This window comes from Gracilinanus agilis, chromosome 1 (assembly GCF_016433145.1).
Source record: "Gracilinanus agilis isolate LMUSP501 chromosome 1, AgileGrace, whole genome shotgun sequence".
Lineage (NCBI taxonomy): Eukaryota > Metazoa > Chordata > Mammalia > Didelphimorphia > Didelphidae > Gracilinanus > Gracilinanus agilis.
The window spans coordinates 578,802,745-578,829,308 of record NC_058130.1 but is presented as its reverse complement, the minus strand read 5'-3'; the positions used below and the strand labels follow the sequence as shown (position 1 = coordinate 578,829,308).

Here is a 26,564-nt window from a genome sequence, read left to right as displayed (position 1 = left end):
AAGACCATAACTGACATTGGTACTAAGAAAAATGATGTTCTATGAATTCATCTCTGTGTACCTACTAAAGTTACTCCTCTTTTTTTAAATGCAGAATATCAATTTCTTTTAACACTTTTTTTTTTGTTTTTAATTAGGTTGTGATGTATGATTTCATCAGGGTTGGGAACTCCTTCCACTAGTGTAGATAACGACTTTTGCAAAAAGTTAGTTATTAAGTTTTAGAAAGTTGTTTGAAGCTCAGAGAAGTTAGCATCAAAGGAACAATCCAAAACCTTAGTTTATTCTCACTCTGAATCCAGGGCTCCTTTCCACTATTTAGTGCTGCCTTTCACCTCTTTCCTGGAACAGTTGTAGTAGCTTTTAATTTGGTCTTTCTGCTTCAAATCTCTTTCCTTTACCAGTCCATCCTCCACACAACTGCTAAAGGGATTTTGGTGATATACAGGTCTGAACATAATCCACCCTATTCGGTAAAATTCAGTGGCTCCATGTTTTCTCTAGGATCAAATACAAATGTCTATATTTGTCATTTAACTCTTCACTACCTGGCCTCTTTTTACTTTTCTAGTCTACTTAGTGTAATAAATGACTGTCGTTACATTAGACATTCCTCTCTTCTAACATTCTCCACAGTCCTGGTTGTTTTTTGTACATGTTGTGCCATGCTTTTGCACTATTTTCCCTCCATGTATGAAATGTTTTCTTTCCTCACTTCTGCCTCCTAGAATTCATACTTTTCTTCAAGACTTACATCAAGAATTTCCTGCTATAGGAGGCCTATCATGATACCCCCAAGTACTACTTTCCCTTCAAAGATTACCTTATTTTAATGTGTATATGTGCTTTGTATAGCTTTCTTTTAAAAAAATAAAAACCTTTACCTTCCCTTCTTAGAGTCAATACTATGTATTGGTTCTAAGGCAGAAGAGTGGTAGGGGCTAGGCAATGGAGTTTAAATACTTACCCAAGGTCACACAGCTGAGAAGTGCTTGATTTGAACCCAGGCCCTCCTGTCTCTTGACCTAGATTTCAATCCACTGAACCGCTTGACTGTCTCTGTCGTTTGGTATATCCATAGGTAAACAAGTCTCCCCTGTTAAATGTAAGCACCTTGAAGAGCTAAATATTTTGCTATAATATGTTAGGATGTAAATTATCATAATATTGAAGAAAAAAGAGTTGTTGGTTTGTACTGAAGAGGTGAATGAAAAAAGCAGGGGAACTTAACAAAAACAAAAATTTTCTGGATTGTGTGGGGAGAGGGAGGTGTGTTTCTTGGTTTATTCTTGGACTTTGGAAAATTTTTATTTTGTGTTTATGGGTGCTTTAATAATGCTTACTCATTCACTGGAGACATTAATTGCGATTAGTGGAAAGAGTGTTGGATTTGGAATAAGAGGAACTGAGTTAAAATTCTGCCTTTGCTACTGTTTTGTTTGTGTGACCTTGGGTAAGTCACTTCTTTAGGCCTTAGTTTTATCACCTAAGAAAATCAGGGGATTAGATCAGAAAATATCTAAAGATCTTTTTACTTTTAAAATTATGACTTCATGAATATCTGAGCTGACTTAATTATTGTGGATTTGTTCTTGGTTCTCAATCATTTTTAGCATGACAGGGCTTCCTTGCTTTTAATTATCAATACTAATAGGAAAGGGGAACTTAACATTTATTCTCTTTATTTTTCCCTAGTTTTATTTGGTTCAGAATCTACTCCGCTTCTTTTTCTCCTAAGAGATCAAACTGGGAAGTGAATACAGTAGAAAAGACAGCTGCATCTTTGAGCCAAGCATCACTTCATGACAAGGAAACTGGGTACTGGAAGAAAAAATATATTGTGAAACAAATAGCAGCTGGTAAAACAGCTGTAACTCAGCTTCTCAAACCTGTAAATCCATACACAGGTCTGCCAGTGAAGACCAAAGAAGCCCTCAGGTAAGCAACAACTTAGGGTGAGATTCATAGTTCTATCCCATAGTATGAGTGTGAGTATTTAGTGGTTGATTTTGAATTTTGTGAAATACTATGTAAATAATGTAAATCTTTTTAAAGGGTGTTTAATATAGGCCAATCAAATGTTTTGTAGAGATATTAGCAGTGTACTGTTTTTTTTTTTTTAAGATATAACCCATGGCTCAAGGTGCCTAAAACTCTTGACTTACATGGACTGGATATCTGATATTAGGGGCCACTCTAAAATTTCAATGTCTGTTTTTGACTTTTTATAACTCACTCCAGGCTTTATTCTAGGAAACCTCCAAATATAGTTTATGTATAGTCCATTTGTAGATTTATACAGATATGGGTAAGAGAAACTAAATAACAAATGCATTTAAGGCAGAGGATGTTATTTCATTACACAGACAATACAGAAGGGATAAAGGATACATAGAATCCTATGAAGAAATACAAAAACCACAGTATTCTAGGCTGGGCCTGATTGAGGTAGACTTTCAGTAATTTAAGATGGATATTAGGACAAATGAGACACTTGTAGATCAGTCAGAAATTAAAAGGAAGTTTAGTCATAGCAAAAGGATATTCAATGAAGGTAGCTATTAAAGTCTCCTCACATTTATTCAGTTCAGCAAAATTCCCTTACCTAACTGGTCCATTATGGTCCAGCAGCTAAGCATCAGGAAGAGTGCCTGAAAGTTGTTTTTCTTTTGTGCCAAGGTCATGAGGAAGCAGCTTGAGCTCATAGTTCCCTCAGGCAACCAATTTTGAGGATGGTCCTAGGACTTTTTAAAAAAAAAATAATAAAAACTCTTTCCTTCCATCTTAGAATAAATACTGTGCATTGGTTCCAAGGTAGAAAAGTAGTAAGGGTTAGGCCATGGGGGTTAAGTGACTTGCCCAGGATCACACAGCTAAGAAGTGTCTGAGGCCTGGGACCTCCCATTTCTAGGCCTGTCTCTCAATCCACTAAACCACCTAACTGCCCCTTCTCTCCCCTATGCCTTTAAAAGGAAAATTTGCCAAACTTTCATGGGGACAGGAGTTCAAACTTAGTTTCTACTTTGGATTTAAAGCACTCATAGTAGCCCAAAGGTAGTCAACACAGATTTTCTTAGGGTATACCCCTGTTATTCCAGAATTCTTTGAGTCTTTCCAACCGTGTCTGTACCAGGGGTTTTAAAAAAATTTTTGGTTTCAAAGACCTCTAAGGGATTTGTGGATAGTGTTTAGGATGGGCCTGTGAACTTAGCCCTTTTGATATTTTGATAGCTAGATTTCTTTTTTATTTATTTCAACATAGTATTTTTTCCAATTGCATACAAAAACTATTTTCAGCATTCATTTCCCAAAATTTTGCATTCAAATTCTCTCCCTCCCTCCTTTCTCACCACTCTTCCCTGAGATAGGAAGCAATTTAATCAGAATAAACCCTTGTAGTCAAGCAAAACATATTTCCAGTGTTGGTCATATTGTAGTAGAACACTCATGTAAAAAAACTCATGAAAAAAATAAAGTGAAAAATAGTATGCTTTGATCTGTGTTCAGACTCTATATCAGTTTTTTCTCTGGAGGTAGATAGCATTTTCATCACAATTCCTTTGAAATTGTCTTGGATTATTATATTGCTGAGAATAGTTGAGTTATTTATAGCTGTTCATCTTATAATATTGCAGTCCCTGTGTTTATTAGTTTCTTGGTTCTGTTCACCTCACTTTGCCATCAGTTCATGTAAGTCTTCCCAGGTTTTTCTCTAATCATCTTGCTTATTTTTCTTATAGCACATTAGTATTCCATTACAATCATATACCACAACTTGTTCAGCCATTCCCCAGTTGACAGGCATCCCCTTAATTTCCATTTGTTTGTCACCACAAAAAGAGCGGCTATAAACATTTTTATAGAGATAGATCCTTTCCCCCTCTTTTGGATCTCTTTGGGATACAGACTTAATATTGGTATTGCTAGATCAAAGGTTATATGCAGTTTTATAGACTTAAGGCCATAGTTCCAATTTTCTCTCCAGAATGGTTAGATCAACTCACAACTCCACTGACAGTGCATTAGAGTCCCAATTTTTCCACATCCCCTCCAACATTTGTCATTTTCCTTTTTTTGTCATGACTCAGTTCTCTATATATTTAGGAAATGAGACCTTTATTAGACACTTGCTGTAAAAAAGTTTTTCTAGCTTTTAGTTGATAGCTATATTTCAATACAATTGGTTTCCTTAGTAATCCTGTATTTTATTTTATGCTTTTAAAACTTCACTAGACTGCTAAAAGGTGTTCATGACACAAAAAGGTTAAAATGATCTAAACTGGCAGATTATCTTAGACTGATTTACTGAATTCCTAGGACACACCAATGGGTATCTATAAAGCAACTAATTCATTTAGAGTCATTAAGAGTTAGGGGTAGCTGGGTGACTCAGTGGATTGAGAATTAGGCCTAGAGATGGGAGGTCCTGGGTTCAAATTTGACTTCAGACACCTAGCTATGTGACCCTGGGCAAGTCACTTAACCCCCATTGCCCTGGCCTTATCACTCTTCTGCTTTGGAACCAATACAGTGTGTGATTCTAAGATGGGAGGTAAGGTTTTTTTTGTTTGTTTGTTTTAAGACTTAGGAGTTGTCATTTGGCCTATTGCAAAGGTGCTAATAAGAATGTCATATTCTATAGGGGGAAGTGTGGGTAATATAAGATTGGCAATAAAGGCCCAACTGCCTTCTCCACCTGCATGATTAGAAACATGAGAGCTTTTAAGTATTCCTGATGAAAAGATCAGAGCTGAATAGAAAATTTAACTTTCAAATATGACTCAAGAGAAGCATTAAGAGATAAACAAGAGAAATCTTATGAGATTCAATAAAAAACTCTTTACATTTCTCTGTATAAAGATGATACTTATAACTTTTAAGAACTTTATCATTATCATTAAAAGGGGAATATATATGTATGTATATATATATATATATATATATATAGAGAGAGAGAGAGAGAGAGAGAGAGAGAGAGACAGAGAGAGAGACAGAGAGAGAGACAGAGAGGCAGAAAGACAGAGAAAGACAGAGAGGGCATGGGTGTGAGTTGATTATGAGGGGATGATTTCAAAAAAATAAAATTAAGATGAGAAAGAGGGATGCACTGGGAGAAGGAGGAAGGGATTGGTAGAATGGGGAAAATTATCTCATATAAAAGAGGCACAAAGGGAAGAATTTTTATAATAGAAGAGAAGATGAGGGTGTGGTGGAACGGACAATACTTGAATCTGCTCTCATTGGAATTGTCTCAAAGAGGGAATAACATACACACTGCACTGGATATAGAAATCTATCTTACCCTACAAAGAAATAGGAAGGTAAGGGAAGCGCTGGAAGGGTAGATTAAGAAAAGCAATGGTTAAAAGCAAAATAGACTTTTAAGAAGTGATAGGGTAAAAAGAGAGCAATAAGCAGAGAAAAAAGTAAGATGGAGAGAAATACACAATAATCATAACTTTGAATGTAAATGGGATGAACTCATCCACAAAATGGTTGTTAGCAGAATGGATTTAAAAACCAGAAACCAACAGTCTATTGTTTATAAGAAATACATTTGAAACAGAGAGATACTCAGAGTAAAAGTTAGAGGGTAGAGCAGAATCTGTTATGCTTTAGCTGAGGTTTAAAAAAAAGCAGAGATAGCAGACATGATTTCAGACAAAGCAAGAGCAAAAGTGGATCTAATTAAATGAGATAAACAGGGGAACTACATTTTGCTAAAAGGTACCGTAGACAATAAAGTATTATCAGTACTAAAATATATATGTACCAAGTGGCATAGCATCCAGCTTCTTAAAGGAAAGGTTAAATGAGGAAATTGACAGTAAAGATATATTAATGGGGGATTTCAATTTTTCTGTCTCAGAACTAGATAAATCTAACCACAAATAAAGAAAAAAAAAGTTAAGAAGATAGAGTTTTTTTTTAAAATTAGATATAATAGACCTATGGAGAAAAATGAAGGAAAATAGAAAGGAGTATACTTTTTTCTCAAGTGTACATGGCACCTTCATAAAAAAATTGACTATTATAGGATAGAAAATGAATAATTTTGATTACATTAAATTAAAAAATATTTGCACAAACAAAACCAATGCTGTCAAACTTAGGAAGCAGAAAACAGCAAAAATAATATAACAAATTTCTCTGATAAAGGCTTCATTTCTCAAACATAGAAAACAGAGTCAAATTTATAAGAATACAAGTCATTCCTCAATTGGTTATGGCTAAAGAATGTAAACATGCAGTTTTCAGAAGAAGAAATAAAAGCCATCCATCAGCATATGAAAAATACTCTAAATTACTATTGATTAGAAAAATGCAAATTAAACCAGCTCTGAAGGTACTGCCTCAGACGTATAAGTTTGGCTAATATGACAGAAAAGAAAAATGACAAATGTTGGAGGGATGTGGGAAAAATGGGACATTAATACTTTGTTGGCGGAGTTGTGAACTGATCCAGCCATTTTGAAAATAATTTGGAACTATGTACAAAAACACAATATCTATATCTATATCTTTATATATATAACAATAACACAACTAGATCTGTATCCCAAAATGACTTAAAAAAAAAAGAACCCACATGTAAAAAATATTTAGAGCCACTCTTTTTTTGTGGTGGCAAAGAATTGAAAATTCAAAGGCTATCCATCAATTGGAGAATGGCTGAACAAATTGTGATATATGGTTGTGATAGAATACTATTGTAGTGAAAGAAATGATGAACAGTACACTTTCATTAAAACCTGGGAAGAATTATGTGAACTGATGGAAAGTGAAGTGAGCAGACCCAGGGGAACACTGTTTACAATAACAGCAATACTAGGATGATCAGCTGTGAATGACTCAGCTATTCTCAGCAATACAATGATCCAAGAATAGTAAGAAGGACTTAAAATGAAAAATACTATCCACCTCCACAGGGGAGAAAAAAAAACTGATGGACTTGGAAGGCAGATGAAGGCATACTTTGAAAACTTTTAATATTTTTCTTTTCCTTTTTCTTTGTTTTTTTGCAACATAGCACATTATGGAAATGTGTTTTGCATGACTACACATATATAATTTGTAGCAAATTGCTTGCCTTCTCATGGTTGTAGAGGAGAGGGAGGGGGAAAATTTTATACTCAAAATTAAGAAAAAACTTTTTTTACATGTAATTGGGAAAAATAAAATAAGAGAAAGAAATCGTTAAACCTGATCCATGTTTGTGGAATTGAATTCATTCCTTTAATATTTACATTTTTCAACTCTACAGTACAGCATTTATGTTTTCTCAAAGATAGATTCAAGCTCTTTAACTCCGTTTTCTCCCCAAATAGGGTATCTGGATTGAGTTGGGTGATTGTGTTAAAGGAGAAAAATGGGAAGGAGTACATTATGGAGCAGGCTGAATTTTCTGTGAATGACACATCTGTTACAGTTGTTTGGCATGGGAACAATTGGCCACGTATAGACAAGCTGGCAACACTAGATTTATGTGGTGTGACACCAGTTTTTTTGGATCGCTATAAGGTCCCCACCAAAAATGGGTGAGTTTCATCTAGATTTATTTTTAGATTAGAAAAACTTGTTAATGGAAGTTGTTTGTTAGTAATCTTTTAAGCTGAAGTGTAATTATTACATTTTAAAACTTTTCTTTTCTTTCTGGATTACTGCTAGAATTGAAATAAAGGATTGTCATTACATATTTATGTGTACTAACACCACAGTTATTTAAAATGTTAAAATGGTATCTTCTAAATAATGGAGATTTTTTTGAAAACTGAAGATTAATCTTTAAGCTCTATTACATTCTGTCCTGTAGGTAGGTTGAAACAGTTAGAAAAGTGGATAAAGCCTCTGGACCTAAGTCAAGAAGACCTGAGTTTAGATTTGACCTTAGAAACTGATGAATTAACTTATTCTGCCTCAATTTCCTCAATTGTGAAATGAGGATAATAATAACACCTACCTCCCAGAGTTATTTGTGAGGATAAAATGAGATAATATTTATAAAATACTTAGCACAGGGCTTGGCGCATTGTAGATGCTTGATAAGCGCTTGTTTTCTTCCTTCCTTAAACTTTAAAAAATTTCAATTTAATTTGATTATTCAGTATTATCATTAGCATCAGTTGTTATATTTTATTGTAGATGGTATATCACATTTACTTCATTGACACAATGATTCATTTTGGATTTGAATAAATCCTTTCAATTTGTTTTTTGTTCTTGTTATTTTTTGCTTTTATAAAAATAGAATTTTAAGGATTTAGTAGTTTCATCCCTTAATCCATATAACGTCACTACTTATCTAATAATGATATAGATAGAACCTGACCTTTGTTCTCATAACTATAGAGAACTTACAGATGAGAAAACTGCTTCTACTACTGAATGAAGATCAGTACCTTCTGCATAACTTGTAGTTTTAGAAAGTTGCCTAGGGCATTGAAAGGTAAAGTAAATTGTCTAAGGTCACCTATCTACCCACCCAAAGTCAAAGGTGGGACTTAAGGCCAGGTTTTCCTGTTTCTGAGTATCTACTTCATTATTCTGCTTCTTAATAATAATGATGACTAAAATTATGTGGTTTTACAAAGCACTTTATATTCATTACCTCATTTAATACTCAACAATTCTGTGTGATAGGTGGTATTATCTCATTTCATAGCTGAAGAAACTAAAGCTTCTACAAGTTTAAAAGACTTATCCAGGGTCATGAAGCTAGTGAGTGTCTCATGAGGTTTGAACTCAAGTCTCCTTGATACACAGCCCAAAGTCCTGCTGTATATACTCCTTTAAAAATTATTTAATTGAAATTAGAAATAATATTTTCTAAGATCCTTTCCATCTATGGATTTGATTTTATGGTAGTTTTTAAAAACTTCAATAAAAACCATCATTTTAGATACTAAAATCCTTTGGCTTTTTTTCGCAGCCTTCAAAAATCTTTTTTTTTCTTTCAAGTTTGGCTTCTTTATAATTTTTTTCAGTTGCATGAAATTCTTTCTTTGGAAAATAGAAAACATCATATCATGTTGCTTTTGTTGGGATAGGTTATTTTGTAGATTTTCATATGAACACTAAGGCATGGAATTACATTTTTGTAAATGCAGACCTAAATAGGACTTTTTTTTTGGTTCTTCCTCAGCCTAGCCATGTCACTTGCATTCATGGTACTTAATAAGTGATGGTAGTAGTTCTTCTGAATAATTTCAGTTTGGTCTGGTGCTGGATACTTCTGGACAAATTGTTCTTATGCTATAAGTCCAATATACCCTTCCTGAAGTAGACATGAAAACTTAAGTTTTAATTTTTTTTTTAAACCCTTACCTTCCGCCTTGGAGTCAATACTGTGTATTGACTCCAAGGCAGAAGAGTGGTAAGGGTAGGCAATGGGGGTCAAGCGACTTGCCCAGGGTCACATAGCTGGGAAGTGTCTGAGGCCAGATTTGAACCTAGGACCTCCTGTCTCTAGGCCTGGCTCTCAATCCACTGAGCTACCCAGCTGCCCCCTAAGTTTTAATTTTTTTAATGAAGACTTGAAGTAGGTTTATTTATTTTTTGGTGTTTTTTGTTTGAGTGGGCAATTTATGGGACCCTTTTTGATATTATGCCTAATAAGTAGCCTCTTAACGAAGCATGTAGCTTATGATACATGCAGCTAGCTATTTATGGAGATTGCTTTCTGAATCCTTTTCTTAGATTTCAACAAAGGCTATATCACATGAAAACATGTATCATATTGTTTACAAGTTTAGGTCTAAAGTACAAATATTAATTAGAAGATGAATGCAGGGATTGTTTTTGCATTGAGCTGGAAAATTGAGTGCTACTACATGTCTGAAAATTGTCAGTGTCAGTAATGATAGATATTAGACAATGACAAATGCTAGAATTCATTGGGGAAAATCATTGGCTATAATTTATTCCTATAGAATTACAATGGCTTTAGCTAGTAGTACTTGATAAATTGTGGTAAATATACATTGAAACATTTTTCACAAATTTGTTTCAGGAGATATTTTTATTGCATATCTATAAATGAATGCTTTCATTAGGAAGGAATAGGAATCTCATTGTGGCTTAGCATGACAGAAAAGAAGAAACCATTGTGACCTCTCTTTTCTTACCTTATAAGCATTTGAATATAGATAAATCACAACTCCTTTTTGACCTAATTTGAAGTTCTCCTCAGATATATGAGTTTTCCTAAATTGCTAATATATAGAGTAACATATGGGTGCTTTGTACCATATTGCCCCAAATTTATGGGAAATACTTGGTTAAATATGCCTATTATTGGTTACGAATACCACCAATTAAATAGTGTTTCTCTAGATAGGCAAAGCTTAACTCCCCAACTTTTTCAGTCTGGAGCATTTATGCTTCGAACCAGGTTAGGAATTATTCATGGTCATCTACCAGTTGAACTGTATATTTGTGTGCCTGTATTTGTATGTTCCTAATTAGAGCTCTAGTCAAGGTTTTTAAATTGGCATCTCCTTTATGTGCCTCTCTACCTGAGGCCTTTAGCCTTCACTGTAACATACAATTTAATACAAAACAAATATCCATATGCTATGGAGATTATTAAGAAGTAATATTAAAATGTTATTTTTTTCCACTTGCATGCTGCACCTTAATGGCTTGTCTTCATTGCCTCACCATAATCACACTCATATATGCTCTTGATACATTAACAGGTGTAGAAATATCTGTTTTGCATGTTTTGCCTCGTAATAACCAGCTTCATTCCTTGCCCTGTCACTTTCAAAATTAAGAAGAAATCAGGTAATCTAGGACAATGAAACACAACAAAATGAACATTTATTATGCACCTATTGTGTTCTGTACTGGGATTTATTGTTTGCTAGATAAATGTGACTGATACATAAGTACATTATAAAATAGTATGTTTGACTTTGAGGATAAATTAAGGCTTTCTGAGAGGAGGTAGCATTTGAATTGAATATTAGAGGAAGGGTAAGAATTGATCAAGTATGGTGGTCATTCTAGGCATAGATAACTCAAATGCATAGAAATGGGAGTGAAAAGTTCAGTTCTGGTAAAACATAGAAAAACTACAAATACAAGGTAATAATAATAACAATAAAATATGTTAATGATAACTTGTGGAGAGAGTTTTATGAATTAGGGAGAGAGATATGATGTGTAGATGGTAGCATCAGATTTGGGAAAGCTTACTAAAATGATATATTTTCAATGTGCTTAATAGTGGGATCATTGGGATAATTGAGGCCATAGAGTCTTATCATTTTACATATGAGGAAATGAGCTTTAGTAACTTACCCAAGTTCACACAGGTGTAATTGTAACTCACGTTTGTGAAGGACTTTAAGGTTTACATAATATTTTTCTTCACAACAACTCTGTGAAGTAGGTAGTAGTGTGTAGTCTTAATTTTATGGATAAACAAACCAAGGCTCTGAGAGGCTAAATTACTTGCCTATAGTCATAAAGCTATTAAATGTCAGATCCAGGATACCAAGCTATATTATCTAATTCTCAGACCAGTTATCTATTATTTCTACTATATCCAGAATACACCAAAACATCTTGATGCATTAGTGGAGAACTTTCAGTTACCCTTTTCCTTTAGAGATTCTACATATGGGTTAGGTATACAGCATGTTAGAATTAAGCTTTTAGAGTTGACTCCTGAAATAAAGTCCAAAACAACATTCAGAAGAAATCTTTTTAAGAAGAGTCATAGGTGATCATTATTCTGTTTTCAATATCTTTTGTTAAAGTTGATTTTTAAAGTCTAACTAATGTCGTTTACTTACTTTTTCAAATTTTCTACCTTTATATTATTTGTGAAAATTATTTCTAGACACACAAAAGAAAATAAAGAACATTTCTACAATGTCTATGATTGTATAAAAATGTTAAAAACAATTTTGTTGCAATTTGTTTTGAGTATTACCAATATAAATTATAAATTCTGTACTAGTAATTAGTTTAGAAGTCTTTTTCAGTCTAACTGTAGTCTAATCTTTCAGATAGCCAGTTGTTTGTTTTATTGAAGAGAAAAACTAAGTGCAGATTGATGGACTTTGAGTCAAGGAAAACATGATTTGAAATTCTGGCTCTTACGCTTGAGATATGTGATCCTGGGCAAGTCATTTAATGTTAAGAAGCCTCAGGTTCTTTATCTGTAGAATGAGGATATTTGGATGGAGTGTTCAAGAAAAACCTTTTAATCTTAAATTATTCTATAAGTGTTAGTTTTATTTCAGTTTCCACAAGTGCCTTTTAAATCAGCTTAGATTTATTATTTTTCCTCTACTTGGTCAACATCATTTATGGAGTATTCTTTATGACTAAAGCAGTGTATACTACTTATAAAAGGAAAGAGAAGAAAATTTTGCCTCCCTTATTATCTTTTGACTAGGTAGGATGTTGAATTGCAGACAGAGTAGGAGGGGAAGAAATTTGAATGAGAAGTAAAATGAGATTGTTGAGCTGATGTTTTCTTATTTGTCTATAAAAGTTAGAATATTTTTCTCGTCAGTATTGTCACCCATTGTAAAAGTAGCTTTTTAATATGTTGTTAATTGGCATTCTTAGATGTGATAATTAACAACTCTGATAATACTAAAACTCACTTCTGTCTTTCCTTGGTTTGACATTTGATGTTCAAAGACCTCGAAGGCGTTCCTTAGTTGCTGAGTACAATCTGACTAATCTAACTAAATCCACCTCGATTGGCTCTGACAGACTTATTCGGACCTTCTGCTTAAATCCCGGACTTCTAGTTGGTCTGTGGAAGGTAAGATTAGAGTTCTTTTTGTGTGGTGGAATTCTCTTTGCCTCCTTGTGAAAACTTTGGTATGCATTGCTACTTGTAACAGGTCAATATTAGGCTTTATGAGGCTTATATTATTACAACTCGTACTCACTGCTGTAATGAGTTTTTCCTGTGATTCTCAAGGTTTTAACTATTAATCATGCATGAATGATTAACAAGTTCACATTTCTATCTCTGGACTTCTGATTTCTTCAGTCTTATGTTTTAGTTGTCACCAAGACATCAAAACAGTGTACTGCTGACTCCAGAATTTAACATGTTGGAAGTGTTTTATCTTCTCCAACAGATGTAATAACACTAATTCCTTTGACTCTTCAGACTCAAAACATTTTTCTCTTCACTTTCTGTTATCCCTTACACTCAATTTATCACTGATACCCTTCGTTACAATTTTCAATGTTTTTAATTTTCTCCTTCCTTTTCAGTTTCAGCCATTACTTTATATCAAAAGTATCCAATCATCTTTCACTGATGGATAAGTGTACTAGCTCCCTAGTTGGTTTCTCTGCCTCTCATCATTCCCTACTCTAATCCTTTTTGCACACAACTGCTAAAATAATTTTAGTGAAACATTTTTTTATCATGTCACTTCTCTGATTAGGATTTCACATTGGCTCTCTCCTAGCAAATTCAAACTCTTTATCTTGGTATTTAAAGTTTGCTATTATCTCTGCTCCTTTTTTTCATTATATTACCAGCTTACTTTTTATTTGTACTCTATGTAGACTTCTACTCCTTCCAAACTAATAATTTGCCATTTCTCTTGCTCCACCCTGTGACTTGCTTTAATATGCCTTTATCATTGCCTCTGATGCTTTCCTTCCCCCACATCCTCTACCTTTTCCTTAAAAACTTGGTTAGAACTCACTTCTTTTAGGAAACTTGCCTGATTACCACTTCTTAACTATTAACTTATCCAGTTAGTTACTTCTTTAGCACCTGTTCACTCTATATTACTCTATATTGTACCTGTTGATATGTTGCTTAATACATGTACTCTTCTGTTGCTTTATCTGCGTGTGTTCTATCTTCCATCTAGATTTCAAGTTTTATGAAGCTCAGGACCATGCCTTTTGCTTCTTTTATACTCTTCCTCTTCTTACTCACCCAGAGAGCCTGTTGCAATGTTTTTCACATAGTTCTCAATGAATGACCATACAAGACACTGAACATAGTTTACCATTTTGGAAGAGAATTTAAGCATTTATCCTTCCCCCATTAGGTCAGTTTCTTGTTTTTCAGTGGAGCGAGTTTATTGCTGTCTCTTCTTAAAAATTCTCTGGGTGAAAGAAATTACAAGCTGAAATATAGTCTTTTATTTTTATACTTTGGTCAGATCTTTCTAAGACTGATTATTGGCTGATTAGGCTTTATCCCATGGGGATTTAGAATTCTTTGCCACCATTTTCATTCTGGGAATACTGTTTAAAAGGGATGGCCAGGGGTGGGTATGGGGGAAGAATCATTGCTTCATTTGGGTTTCATTACTCTTCTCCTTTTATAACCATTTTGTCTATTTTTTCCATATGTTCTATGGATTTAAATGGACTTGTTTTCTTTCTTTTTCTTTTTGTCTCTTGTTTAGTTAGCTCCCTCTAGGCTGTTCTTTAGAGATATCTTTTAGAAAATTTAGTTGAATTCCCCAAACATTTATTAAGTGGCTACCTACCATATGTACAAGATTGTGGGGATATAGAATAAACCTGGTTCTTAAGAGTACTAATGTCAATAGGTTGGGGACAAAACATGTATACAAATAAATATGCCACAAGATAAATTGTAATAAGAGCAAAGGAAAGCTCTGTATCTGTGCTATGAGAAATTTGAGAAAGGAGAGATCATTTTGAGCTGGAAGAACTGGGAAAGGCTTAATGAAAGGGATCAGAGCAGAATTGGACTTGGAAGGAAGAGAAGGATTTCAATAGGTTGATAGAAGTGGAGGGAGTGTACATATAAGCCATACAGAAATGGAGAGAAGACAGTATGAGGTTGGGGAGCCATTAACATTCCAGTTTGGCTGAAATTCAGAGGGCTGAAAATTAGAAGAGTGTGAGATAAAGCTGTAAATGTACATTGAAGCTAGACTGCAGAAAATCTTGACTTTCATTTCTGGAGCAGTTATAGGTTATTTTGGCAGCAATATTTAGGATATATTGGAAGGCATAAGGGACTAGAGGCAGGAAAAATGGATTTTAAAAATTATTCTCAGGCAAGACGTATTGAGGCCCTGAATTTAGGATGGTTGCAGAAGGAGTGGAAAGGGATGGATGGATGGATGGATGGATGCAAGAGATATTGTTGAAGGAAAGTAGATAGTAATTGGCAACAGATTATATGAAGATAAAAGGGCAGGAAGGGTGAAGATGTCTTCAAGATTTTTGAGTCTGGGTAGCTTGAAAAGAAGTGCTGTTATTAACAGAAACAGGGTTTGGAGAGGAGAAAGTTTTTTTTTTTTTAAATTCTTTAAACACACCTTCATTTGAATCTCTGGCTTGATATTCAAGCAGAAATATCCATCATGCAGTTGGAAATGTAGTAGGAGAACTTGGAAAGAGATTAGGGTTCATTACATAGATTTAGGAATCACTATAATGGAGGTGATAATTGAAACCACAAGAGTGTATGAGACTGCCAAGGAAGAGAGTTAAAATTTTTTAACCATATAGTTACACTGTTAATGAGGTTGATTAATAGGGAAATTAACTTCATATTAAGGTTGGGTTATTTTTATTTTTTCTCTTCGTAAAGAATTCTAATTAGACTTTTGAAGAAAGTAAGTCATAAACATTTTAGGTGTTATTTTTACATAAATACATATGTGTGGGTGCATGTGTATATATGATATCTTGTTCCTTAATAAATGCCAGGCTGCCCTACATTAAGGCTTTATGGATATCACTTATACTACAGTGTTTGTACAAATTGTGGCTTTCCTGTCTGTTGGTATAATGTATAATTCTTATTAAATAATAATGCTATATTAGCAGAAATAATATACTAGCAATGTACCAATTTTGTAAGTAAGAAACAGCATTTATTGGCATGATTGATATGCCATTTTCTTTAAGAAGACCTCATAAAAAATTAAAGAAGTCTGGGTGAAAAATGTATTCTTTGTAATTAACTTTCCAGAAAGAGAAGGAAATGGCTTTTGTTATGGCGAATCTTCATTTTCATCTACTGGTGGAGAGAAGCACTTTAGGCTCAGCCACTGTGTACGTACTGAATTCTTGTTTTTCATTTTTGTAGAGTAAATGTGAAAGGGAATCAGAGTTTCAAATTGGCTTATGCTAAGGATTAATTACAAAGACCTGTAAACAGTTGGCCCAGCCCAGTGACATGTTGTTACTGAAGTTATTGGATTATTCATGAGCCCATATTTACTTTATTTCTTTGGGGCTAAAAAATGTGGCATGCTTATAGATGATTAAAGGGGAAATAACTTCCATTATAAAAAGTTGTTCCTTTTCTTAGTCTTTGTGATTTATCCCCTTTATTAAATAGGACTTAATTTTTCTCAGTTGCAATCTTTTTACCTAGTTTTCAGAAATAGACATATCTATTTAGTACATTTTTCTGCCTGAAGGTATTCTTTTATTGCCATTTAGAATGCTAAGAGAGAGATGGACTATATTTCTAAACACCATGGTTCAAATGTATTTGCCCTGGGTGGGGTTTACCCATGGTGTATTTTATATTTTCTAGTTGCCCACAGAACTGATATCTTCCAGTGGTTTATAGAAATAAACATTTTATATAAGTTAGCAAAGCCCATGTTATTCTTAATCTCTGTTTAAGTAGATAATGCTGAAAATTATTAGGAAGTCTCTTGTCTTTTTATAGTGATGGTGGCAATGATGAGGTATGTGTATGTGTTTTTAATAAATAAAATTATAGAATCCTAAATCTTAATGGCCCAAAGTGACCTTTGTGTTTGATCTGTGATATTGTTTGTTGAGTTACATGTTCGTGTATATTCTTTTTTTTAAAGCCCTTATATGCTGCCGCCTCACATTCCTTTTCTGGATGACATTGACCAACAATATGGACTACATGGTTATCAGCTCCATGTTGACATGCACAGTGGTGGAAGTTCCTACCTATGTGGTACCTTTCGTAATCTCTTCAGCAGGAAAGGTGAAGTTGATTGGATTTTAATTTTTATTTCATATTTTTGAAGTTGGAGGGTCTGGTGAACAAAGGTATAACTAGCAGTTTTTAGGCCCAATCTTACAGCTTCTCTTAACATGTGACCCCTTTTCCCTTCTCTATGTTCACTACTAGTTTGTAAACTATATATCTTACTTTTCCAGGATATATGCTAGTTGTTTCTGCATTTCTTTTTGCCTCTTTCTAACACCATTACAGTCTCCAAAATGATACTCATATTCAAATCCCTTTCTTTCCTTTTCCTTTTGAATTTCTTGTTGGTAAGGGAACACTAGAAAGAAATTCTGGCAAAGAGGGATATTGGTGAGAAGCATCTTCAAATGGCTGTGCTGCTTCCTTTTGGGTTCATATTCTCATGAAACCTACCAAGTCTAGGCTGACTCTACTCAGTATTTAGTGCCAAAGTGCTTCCTGATGATGTGTAGACCCTACAGCTGGATTGTGTGAAGCAATTATAATCCCTGAAATAATTGTTGGATATGTATTTGGTATAATGGTGGTGGTGGAGGACAGGACCTATGTAAAATAGGAATAAGAAGAGACTAGTGCTATCTCTTCTTATTCATTATACCTAGACCAGGCCAGAGCCAACAGCTAAGCTAGAGTCTAGCTATGTAAAGAGAAAAGGAAAGGCGCTTAAGAGGAGGATCAGAGGGCAAAGGAAAATCTGGGGAACTTTTGGTGATGAAAGAAGACCACTGGGTGGGGTTAAGACTGAGAAGAAAGAGGGAGGATGGGGTAGAGGTATAGGAAGAGACCAATAAAAGATGGAAGAGCCAGGAATGGAAAGAAAATATTTAGGAACTGGGAGATATACTTTGATAGAAGAGGCAAGGGCAATAATACTTCATAGGAGCAGTGGTAAAGGGCTGAAAAATAATTCACATTTATATTATGCTGCTGCCTGGTTTATCTTCCTTTGCGGTACCCTGCATATACCACCTACAGCTTCTCCAGGTCAGATACCTCCAGTTTAAATGATTTACCATATGGCATGCTCTCAAGACCTTTCTCTATCCTGGTTGCCCTCTCGATATTTGCAATTTGATATCTATGTCTTTTCTAAATATATGGTACTTAAAATTGAATATATTACATGTAGTCTAACCAAGGATCCCCATGTTGAATCTATCAGTTTCCTTAGTTCTGGATACTGTTCTTCTCTTCATGCAATCTTAGATTGAATATTTAATTTATATTAATCTAGTAATCTACTAAACACTTGAGATCTTTTTCAGATGCAGTTCTTTCTAATCATATTTATATTTAAAAAGTTCATTTTTGAATGTGAATATAAGACCTTCATTCCTAATTAATTTCATCTTACTACATTTCTCATAGTACTCTAAGAGACTCAAGATTTTTTTGGATCCTCTCTGTTATTCATTGTCTTAGATATTTCTCCCAGTTTTGTATCATCTACAAATTTGATAAGAATTCTACTTATATATTTATTTATGCAAGTCATTGATAAAATTATTAGGTTGAAAAGATCCTTAGGGTGCCCTACTAGACACCTCTTTCCTTTTTCTTGGTTTATATATAATGATTAATGCCTTCTCTTGTAGTCTAGCTATTTTGTAAGTTTCAAATCTATATAATTTTATAACATCAAAAGATTAATTTAGTGTGATATGATCCATTCTTGGTGAAGTCATGCTGGCTTTTGTTGATCATTGTTTGCTTCTTTTTTTAGATATTTACTAAGCTCCTATTTAATAATATGTTATAGAATTTTGTTAGGAATCCAAATTTATTGGCCTGTTCTTTGCAGACTCATATAATAACAGAAATTCAGAATTGGAGCAAAAGGAGTCCATTTTCAGAATTGGAAGAGATTTAAGTGGCCATTTATTCTAACCCTTACCTTAAAGAAACTCCCTGATACTTTACAATTTGTCAATCATCCTCTGCTTGAAAACATATAGTGAGAAGGAATCTACTACCCTTTAAGGTCATCCATTCCACTTTTGGACAACCTTAATTGTTAGGAAATTTTCCTGAAGTCATACCTAAATTTCTCCATTTGTAACTCCTATCGATTTGGCCTAATCCTGCCTTCTGGAAAGAAAAAATGGTTTATTTCCAGTTTAAAAAAATCAGGACATTTATCCTCCCTAGCCCTATAGTATCTCCCATGATCTTTCTGATTGCAATACTTTGTCCTTCCATCTTTTCACCCTTTCCCATATTCTTAAACCTATTTTTCCCCCTTTCTATGACCACAAAGTCCTCTATCTTTTCCTGTATTCTTAGTCTGTCACCCTTGCAGGGTCCTCACTTTTCTACTTTTACAATCTTTTACCCTGTATTTAATTGTTATACATTATCATCTTTTTCATTCCCTTGCTTCCTTGTCTTTCTGCTGGCTGCTCATGCCCTCTTAACCATTAATATTTCATTATTTCCACTATCCAATTCCTCTTAAACTCATAGGATTATAAGTCTAGAACTACATAGGATGTCATAGTCCAACCTCCTTACTCTATAGATAAAGAAACTCAGAGCTCAGACTCAGATGAAGAGGCCCATTGAGGTTAAGTGACTTTCCAAAGGTCAAATAGACATAGTAATTATCAGAGGGGTTTCCTCTAACTATAGAGTCAGATCTCTTTTCATTGTTCCATCCTACCTTTTCTATGTTGCTGTATGAAATCAAGCAACCATTCTAGCTGAGCCTTTACAGATTTTTATTAGATAATTTTAAATAGGCCTTCACCACTACACAGTAATCTTTTGTTTATTCTTTCCTACTTGAACTTTTATCATACCCCTTCAGCACTTATTCCAAATTTCCAAAAGGAGGGAGTATTTTTAACATACGTCAGAGGTGGAACTTTTCTTATGCAAAAGAGAAAACTTGGAAGGTATATTTGACGCTGATATGCTATTGTTCTGATCTGGATACAAATTCCTCTCCATCTGCATAAAGAAAGGAAAGAAGAAAAGATAAAAGGAAGGAAAAAATTTATTAAGCTCTTACTGTGTAGAGCTAAGTACTTTACAAATGTAATATTTGATCTTCACAACACTCCTGGGAGGTAAGTACTACTGTTATCCCTATTTTATAGTTGAGAAAGCTGAGAGGTGAAGTGACTTGCCCAGGGCCATGTAGTCAGTTTGAATCTGATCTGAGTCTGGATTTGAACTCATTTCTTCCTAAATCCAGGCCCAGTACACAAGCCACTGTGCCACCTAGCTGCATGAAATAATATACTTTAAATAAAATACTTTAGACTCCTAAGTTTATGCCGAGATTTCCTTTTCCTCTTAATAATGCAGAGAGAAGATTTTAAATACTTTGCCCCTTTGTCCTTTTGCTGCTTTTCTTTTGCCAAATCTTAATCCTAAATTATTCTTGCCTCCTCTCCTGAGCTCTCCTGAATGTAGCTCAGGGAAGTCTCATTACTTTGCTGACTCTGTATTTTAGAAATTCGCAAATGCAACTTCAACTGGACTTCCCTGCAACAAGATATTCCTTTGGTTCCATCATAATTGATTCCCTATATCAATTCCCTTAGAAGCTATTTCAAATTTCATCGTTTCTACTCAAGTATTGCTTCCTCTCTTTGCCTCTTTTCTGAAAAAAAAAATCGAGGCCATTTTATGTGAACTTCTTTTCCCATTCCCTTTATCTCAAAACTCTTGGATATCTCCCTTTCTCTATCCATTTCCCCCATCTCTGAAAAGAAATAGGTTTTCTTTGCCAAGGCCAGCCCTTTTCCATGTACATTTGATTCTCTCTCCTACTATTTTTTTCCCAGTAGAATGAATGCATCCTTATCCTTCCTTTTTCTTAAATCTTTAGCCTTTCCCTATCTATTAGTTCTTTCCCTGCTTATTGCCTTCAATCATGCTCAAGTGTTCTTCATCTTTAAAAACAAATCATCATTATCCCCTCAAGATATCCCATATTTCTTCTCACTTTCGTAGCCAAACTAATTGGAAAAAAGCATCAACAATTGTACTCACTATCTCACCTTCTTTTACTCTTCACTTTCAAATCTTAGTTTTCTGGCTTCTGACCTCATCACTCAAATAAAACTGTTTTCTCCAGTTACTAATCTCATATTTGCTAAATCTGATAATCTTTTCTTAGATCTTATTCTCTTATTTTTCTTTCTCTATCTCCTTTATTTGACATCATTAACCACACTACTATATATTCTCTGAGTTTTTGTGACATTCTTCTCTTTTGATTCTCTTCCTGCTTTCCTGACCACTCTTTCATAGTCTCTGTGCACTCTTCTTAGTCTCATTATTTGTAGTATTGGCATTATCTTGGGCTCTTCATTATCCCCCCCCGCCCTACAATATCAAATGAATTGCCAAATCTTTCTGTTTTTGCCTTTACAACATCTCTTATATCTGATTCCTTCTTTTTAATTACACAGCTATCACTTTAGTTCAGGCTTTAAAAAAATTTCTTGCCTAGTTCCTAATTGGATTCCTTGTCTCAAGTTTCTCTCCACTCCATTTCATGCTATACATTGCTGTCAAAGTAATAAAACAAGTGCAGATCTGACTATATAACTTTCTTACTTACTCAACTTTAGTGGCTCTGTTAAATTCACTGACCTTTGTCTTGGTCATTGTACTTCTTGACCTTTCTGGTATTCTTTCCTTGTTCTCCTACATGTCTAACAGCTTTTCTTTAGCTTTCTTTACTGGTCCATCATCTATCTCCTAACCCCGTGATGGGCAAACTTTTTAAAGAGGGGGCCAAAGGAAAGGAAATGCTCATCTGTCAGTCTGTTTCTAAGGCAACTCTTTCGAAGTTTCATTGTATTGTATCCTACTCATTGTATTCGTCAGATTAGAAATAATGTTGCCTGGCCGGATAGAACATTTCAAGGGGCCACATCTGGCCCGCGGGCTGTAGTTTGCCCATCACTGCCCTAACCCATTATGAGTATTCCCCAAAGTTGTGTCTCTTCTCCTTTACACTGTCAGTGTTTTTAGTAATTTGCTTTCTATTACCCAAATTGATAGATAACAATCCTAAATTATTTGCTTGATTACTAAATTGTTTATTGAACATCTTTTGCAGGGTATCCGTCAGCATCTTAAACTCAAAATTTCCAGAGCTGAGCTCATTATCTTCATCATCCTTCTCTTACCCTCTTAGGAACTTATCCTTTCTCCAAACTTCCCAGTTTTTGTCAAGGGTAACAGTGTCATTCCAGTCATGCAAATTTGCAATTCACAGGAGTGTTATCAACAATTACTGGAGTAATTGTAAAAGCTCCCTAATTGTCTCTACTACTTATAGCCTCTCTCTTTTCTACTCCATCCTTCACTCAGATGCCAGAATACTTTTTATAAGGTTCAGTTTTGATCATGACACTCTCTTGCTCTCTACTGTTAGTACTTTTCTATTACCTCTAGGATCAAACATCCAGGAAATCTTCAACCTGATTTATAAAGCATTTTGCAATTTGGTTCTTTCCTACTTTTCCAAACCTATCTTACATTATACTATTATCATCACATTTTACTACTAACTTTTTTTCTGAATTCAGCTCTTCTGAGTTGAATTTGAATTTGTTTTTGAATAAGTTTTCCCTGATACCTGAAATACTCTTCTTACTTGTCTATAACTCCTAGATTCTTTATCTTCCCTTAAGGTTCAGCTCACTGATGCTTCTTCTGTGAAGCCTTCTCTCATCCATTAGTTGTTTATGTTTTTCCCCTTCTCAAATTATGTTGTATTTACTTATTTCTGTACAGGTTGTAGTTCTAATAGAATATTAGCTTGAGGACAAGGACTACTTGTTTTTATCTTCTTATTCAGGCAGTTGCCACAGTGCTTTTCACGTAAGTGATTGTCAAATGACCATTTAATTAAAATTAATAATTTGTCTGAGAATTGGATGGTAACTTAGTGGTATATAACCTAACTGAGCTTTAGTCTGGCTTGACATTTGGACTTTTACTGTATTGTCAATTTAAATTGTTTTAATGTCCTCTATGTACATGTGTACTTCTTTCTCTCAGACTTCAAACTTGGTTGCCATTTCTCCTGAATTTGTAGTTCTGTTTATAGATTAGTGAATGTTTAAGAAAGACTGGTAAGAAAACCAATGAGATATCATTAGGAAGACTGAGAAGAGACTATTTAGGAAAATTAAATGAAACAATGTGGCTTTTTATGCAATCAAGCTTTAAATAAAAGAAATAAAAATGAAAAGAATTCAGCAGAGGGCACTATTGCCATCAGACTTAAAAACACAAATAATGACTTACGGTTTTTGAGTAATTTTCCTGTGGTTTTGTGTATATTTAGTATTTAGTAGCCTCTTGCTGTATCATTTCATTTGAGGAGTTCAACACTGCATAATATTCTCCCCCTTCCCCCAAATGCTTTGTCATAGCATTCATCCTTAGAATTTATACTGCTGTTCTTTGTTCCTGTGTTAGCTAAAACAGACTTGCCTGAATAATTGATTTTTGATGGTGCCCCTTTGAGCTTCATCTTTTTTGGTTCTCCTAGGGAACAAACGTGTCTTCAAAGAACAATAAACAATAAACCACATTTCTGGTGTTGTTTTTTAAAGCTTTGCCAAGCACTTCACAATTTAATGAAGTAGTATAAGTATTATTTCTGTTCTACAGCAGGGGAAACCAAAGCCGAGAGGTTATTGTCACATGGCTAATATATAACAGTGATAGAGAAGAAAAGTAACATCTGAAGAGCAGCAGCTATGGAAGATAATTTCTGAATAGAATGAAGGAATGGTATAGACAAGAAAAAAAAGATAATACAGACTGTAGGGGCATTTTGCATGCAAGATAATGATTTTACATGACAGTGAGGGTAACACTAATCCTTATCCTTAGAACATTGTTAGGAAGGGAAAATAATATAGCGATAAGGGATGGGATTGGTATGACTTTGGTCAGTTTTTAAGACAGCACATAGGTGGCTCAGAATAGAGCACTGTATATGAATTTCAGAAAACCATAGTTTAAATGTAGTCTTAGATACCTATTAGCAGTGTGATCTTGTTCGAGTCAATTATTCTTTAAAATGGGGATGATAACAACACTTATTTACCCGAGTTCTTTGAGGATAAAATAAGATAAAAGCTATCAAGTTCCTTGCAAACCATAATGCTAGTGATTATTGTTATAGTTGTTATTATTTTGCTAAAAGCAGCATGGTACAGTGAATAAGATAATAAATTTGGAACAAGAAGAAATGGATTCAAACTTATTTTGGTCACTACTTGTGTGACTTTTGGCAAGTCCATCTTTGGGCCTTAGTTTTTAAGGGTTTTATTTTTTTGTGTGTAAAATGAAGGGGCTAAAGTAGGTGGGTTCTTTTTTTAAAATTTTTTTTAGAAAAAATTTTCCCATAGTTACATGATTCATGTTCTTGCTCTCTCCCCGCCCCCCCCCCCGAAGTAGGTGGGTTCTTAAGTCCTTTTCAGTTCTAAGTCTGTGACCCTATGATCCTCCATTTCATCTGATTATAAAATGCTAGGCTATTAGGAAGATTTCTCATCATCTAAAATGACTGAAAGCAGGTGAATAATAAAACTTGCTTTAAAAATAAGAGTATCTAGATTTTAATGTTATAGTACCTCTTTTCTAGTATTTTGTCTTTGACTATAGGTACTGAGGATGATCTTGACAAGAACATCGCCCCTTTTTTGGAGGGAGTCAGAGACAGGGTAGATGGTACTTTTCAGGGGAGAAATTGATAGTCTTTAGTTGATAAGAGTGTCCATTTCCTATTTTCTAAAGAAGTCAGACTTGTAGATATTGAAAATATTTATTCTTATCTGTGTGTTCAATATTTTATTAATCATTTGTATGTTACTGTATTAGTCTATACCAGTTAAATGGACCTTGGGAAACAGAAACCATGTATTTCTGAATTATTCAACATAGTACTTGTATGTGGTACTTACTTAGTAAATGCTATTTGATGATAATGCTATATCCTAATAGGTTTTTTATTCCGTTAACAACTGATATGTTTTTAGGGAGAGTTGATTTGTTTTTAGTTAGGAAATTTTATTTAATAAGCTTCATTCTTATCTACCTTCTATTCTCACCTGCTGTTTATTATCACTTTTTCATTTAACTTCAGTAGTTATTTTAAACATTTTCTATTTTTTTATTTATTTTATGGAAAATGAAATTCCCCTTATTCAATTTCTAAGTCTTATGAGGCTAAATTAATTGTGTAGATTTGATAAGTAATTGCCTTGTGCCTCCTTTTTGTGAAAGAAGAAAAAGGAGAGGTTAATATTTTTGTTATGGCTAATGCAAATTAAAAAATTATAAGCCTAATGGATGAGAACTTTTTAAAAATTTGCAATAAATTTTTTAGGCTATGAGAGATGATGCCCTATAAATCAATATAGACATTGATGAGTATGTCTCTCAGTTTAGACTAGCCCAACTCTTATTCCATATAGCTACTTTTGGATTGGAATTTTTGACACAGTATTAACATCTTGTTATTCTTTCATGACCATTGATTTTATCAGCCACTTGTCCTTGAACACGTGGGTCATTCTGGAATGTACTATGTTACATGGAATATATTTGAGCTACACCTTCTATATGCCATAAATTTAAAAAACAACCCTATATTTCTTATAATTGATGATGATATGATAGTGATAACAAGATAGAAATGATAATGATAAAGTCTCTTCAAGACTGAAGAGCTAGTGAGAATTAGGCAGTTGGGAGTAAGTGACTTGCTCAAGGTTACATAGCTAGTAAGTATCTGAGATCAGATTTGAACTTGGGTTGTCCTGACTCCTGACCTGGCACTTTTGCTGCTGAACAGCTTAACTGCCTCTAAATATCCATAACTTTTCACCAAGAGATTCCACTATTAGGCATATATTTCTAGGAAGCCATTAATTTCTAAGGAAAAAAAACTTCCATATTTACCAAAATATTTATAGTAAGCATTTTTTGATAGTAGCAAAGAGCTGGAAATGAGTTAGATGCCCATCAGTTGGGAAATGGCTAAACAATCTGTGGTACATGAATGTAACAGAATATTACTGAATGTGACAAATTCAAAGAAGTATGGAAAAACTTAGAATTGATGAAAGCAAAGTAAGCAGAGCCAAGAGAACAATATTAAACAACCATAATGTAAATGAAAACAATCAACACAAAATAATAATGAATTTTCAAAATTATCCAAAGCAAGCATGACTCTAAGTTAGAGATATGGTAAAACATACCCACTCCTTTTCAGAATTGTAAGGTATATGGGTATGGAACATTGTGCTTATTTTTCAAAATTTTTTTGATTCATTGATTTTACTGATTATTTTTTCTTCTACTTTTTTTTTCTTTTAAAAATATTCTTTGTTTATATGGGATGATTGTTGCAATACAAGGGGAAATTTTGCTGATGTTAGAAACAACAAAAATTTATTTTTTTTACTAAATTACTGAACTGACAGAATAAGAATAGCAGTAATACAATCCCTCTTGAATAAACCTTGGGCAGACTTTTCTATATCTTGATTCTGAGACTCGTTGTCTCTTGAGCCACCAAGTTGTGACTAGACTCCATAGCTTCATGCCC

At 34.1% G+C, this 26,564-nt stretch overlaps 1 protein-coding gene across 1 annotated transcript in view; it reads left to right on the top strand.

Annotated features, from left to right (window-relative positions):
• Positions 1-26,564, top strand: part of FBXO15 (F-box protein 15) — a 69,809-nt gene that overhangs the window by 24,126 nt on the left and 19,119 nt on the right. Inside the window, exons 4-8 of the mRNA XM_044667146.1 lie at positions 1,696-1,938; positions 7,329-7,538; positions 12,661-12,787; positions 15,959-16,041; positions 16,818-16,963. Of these exons, the coding sequence (XP_044523081.1) occupies positions 1,696-1,938; positions 7,329-7,538; positions 12,661-12,787; positions 15,959-16,041; positions 16,818-16,963 (809 nt within the window). The remainder of the gene's footprint in view (positions 1-1,695; positions 1,939-7,328; positions 7,539-12,660; positions 12,788-15,958; positions 16,042-16,817; positions 16,964-26,564) is intronic.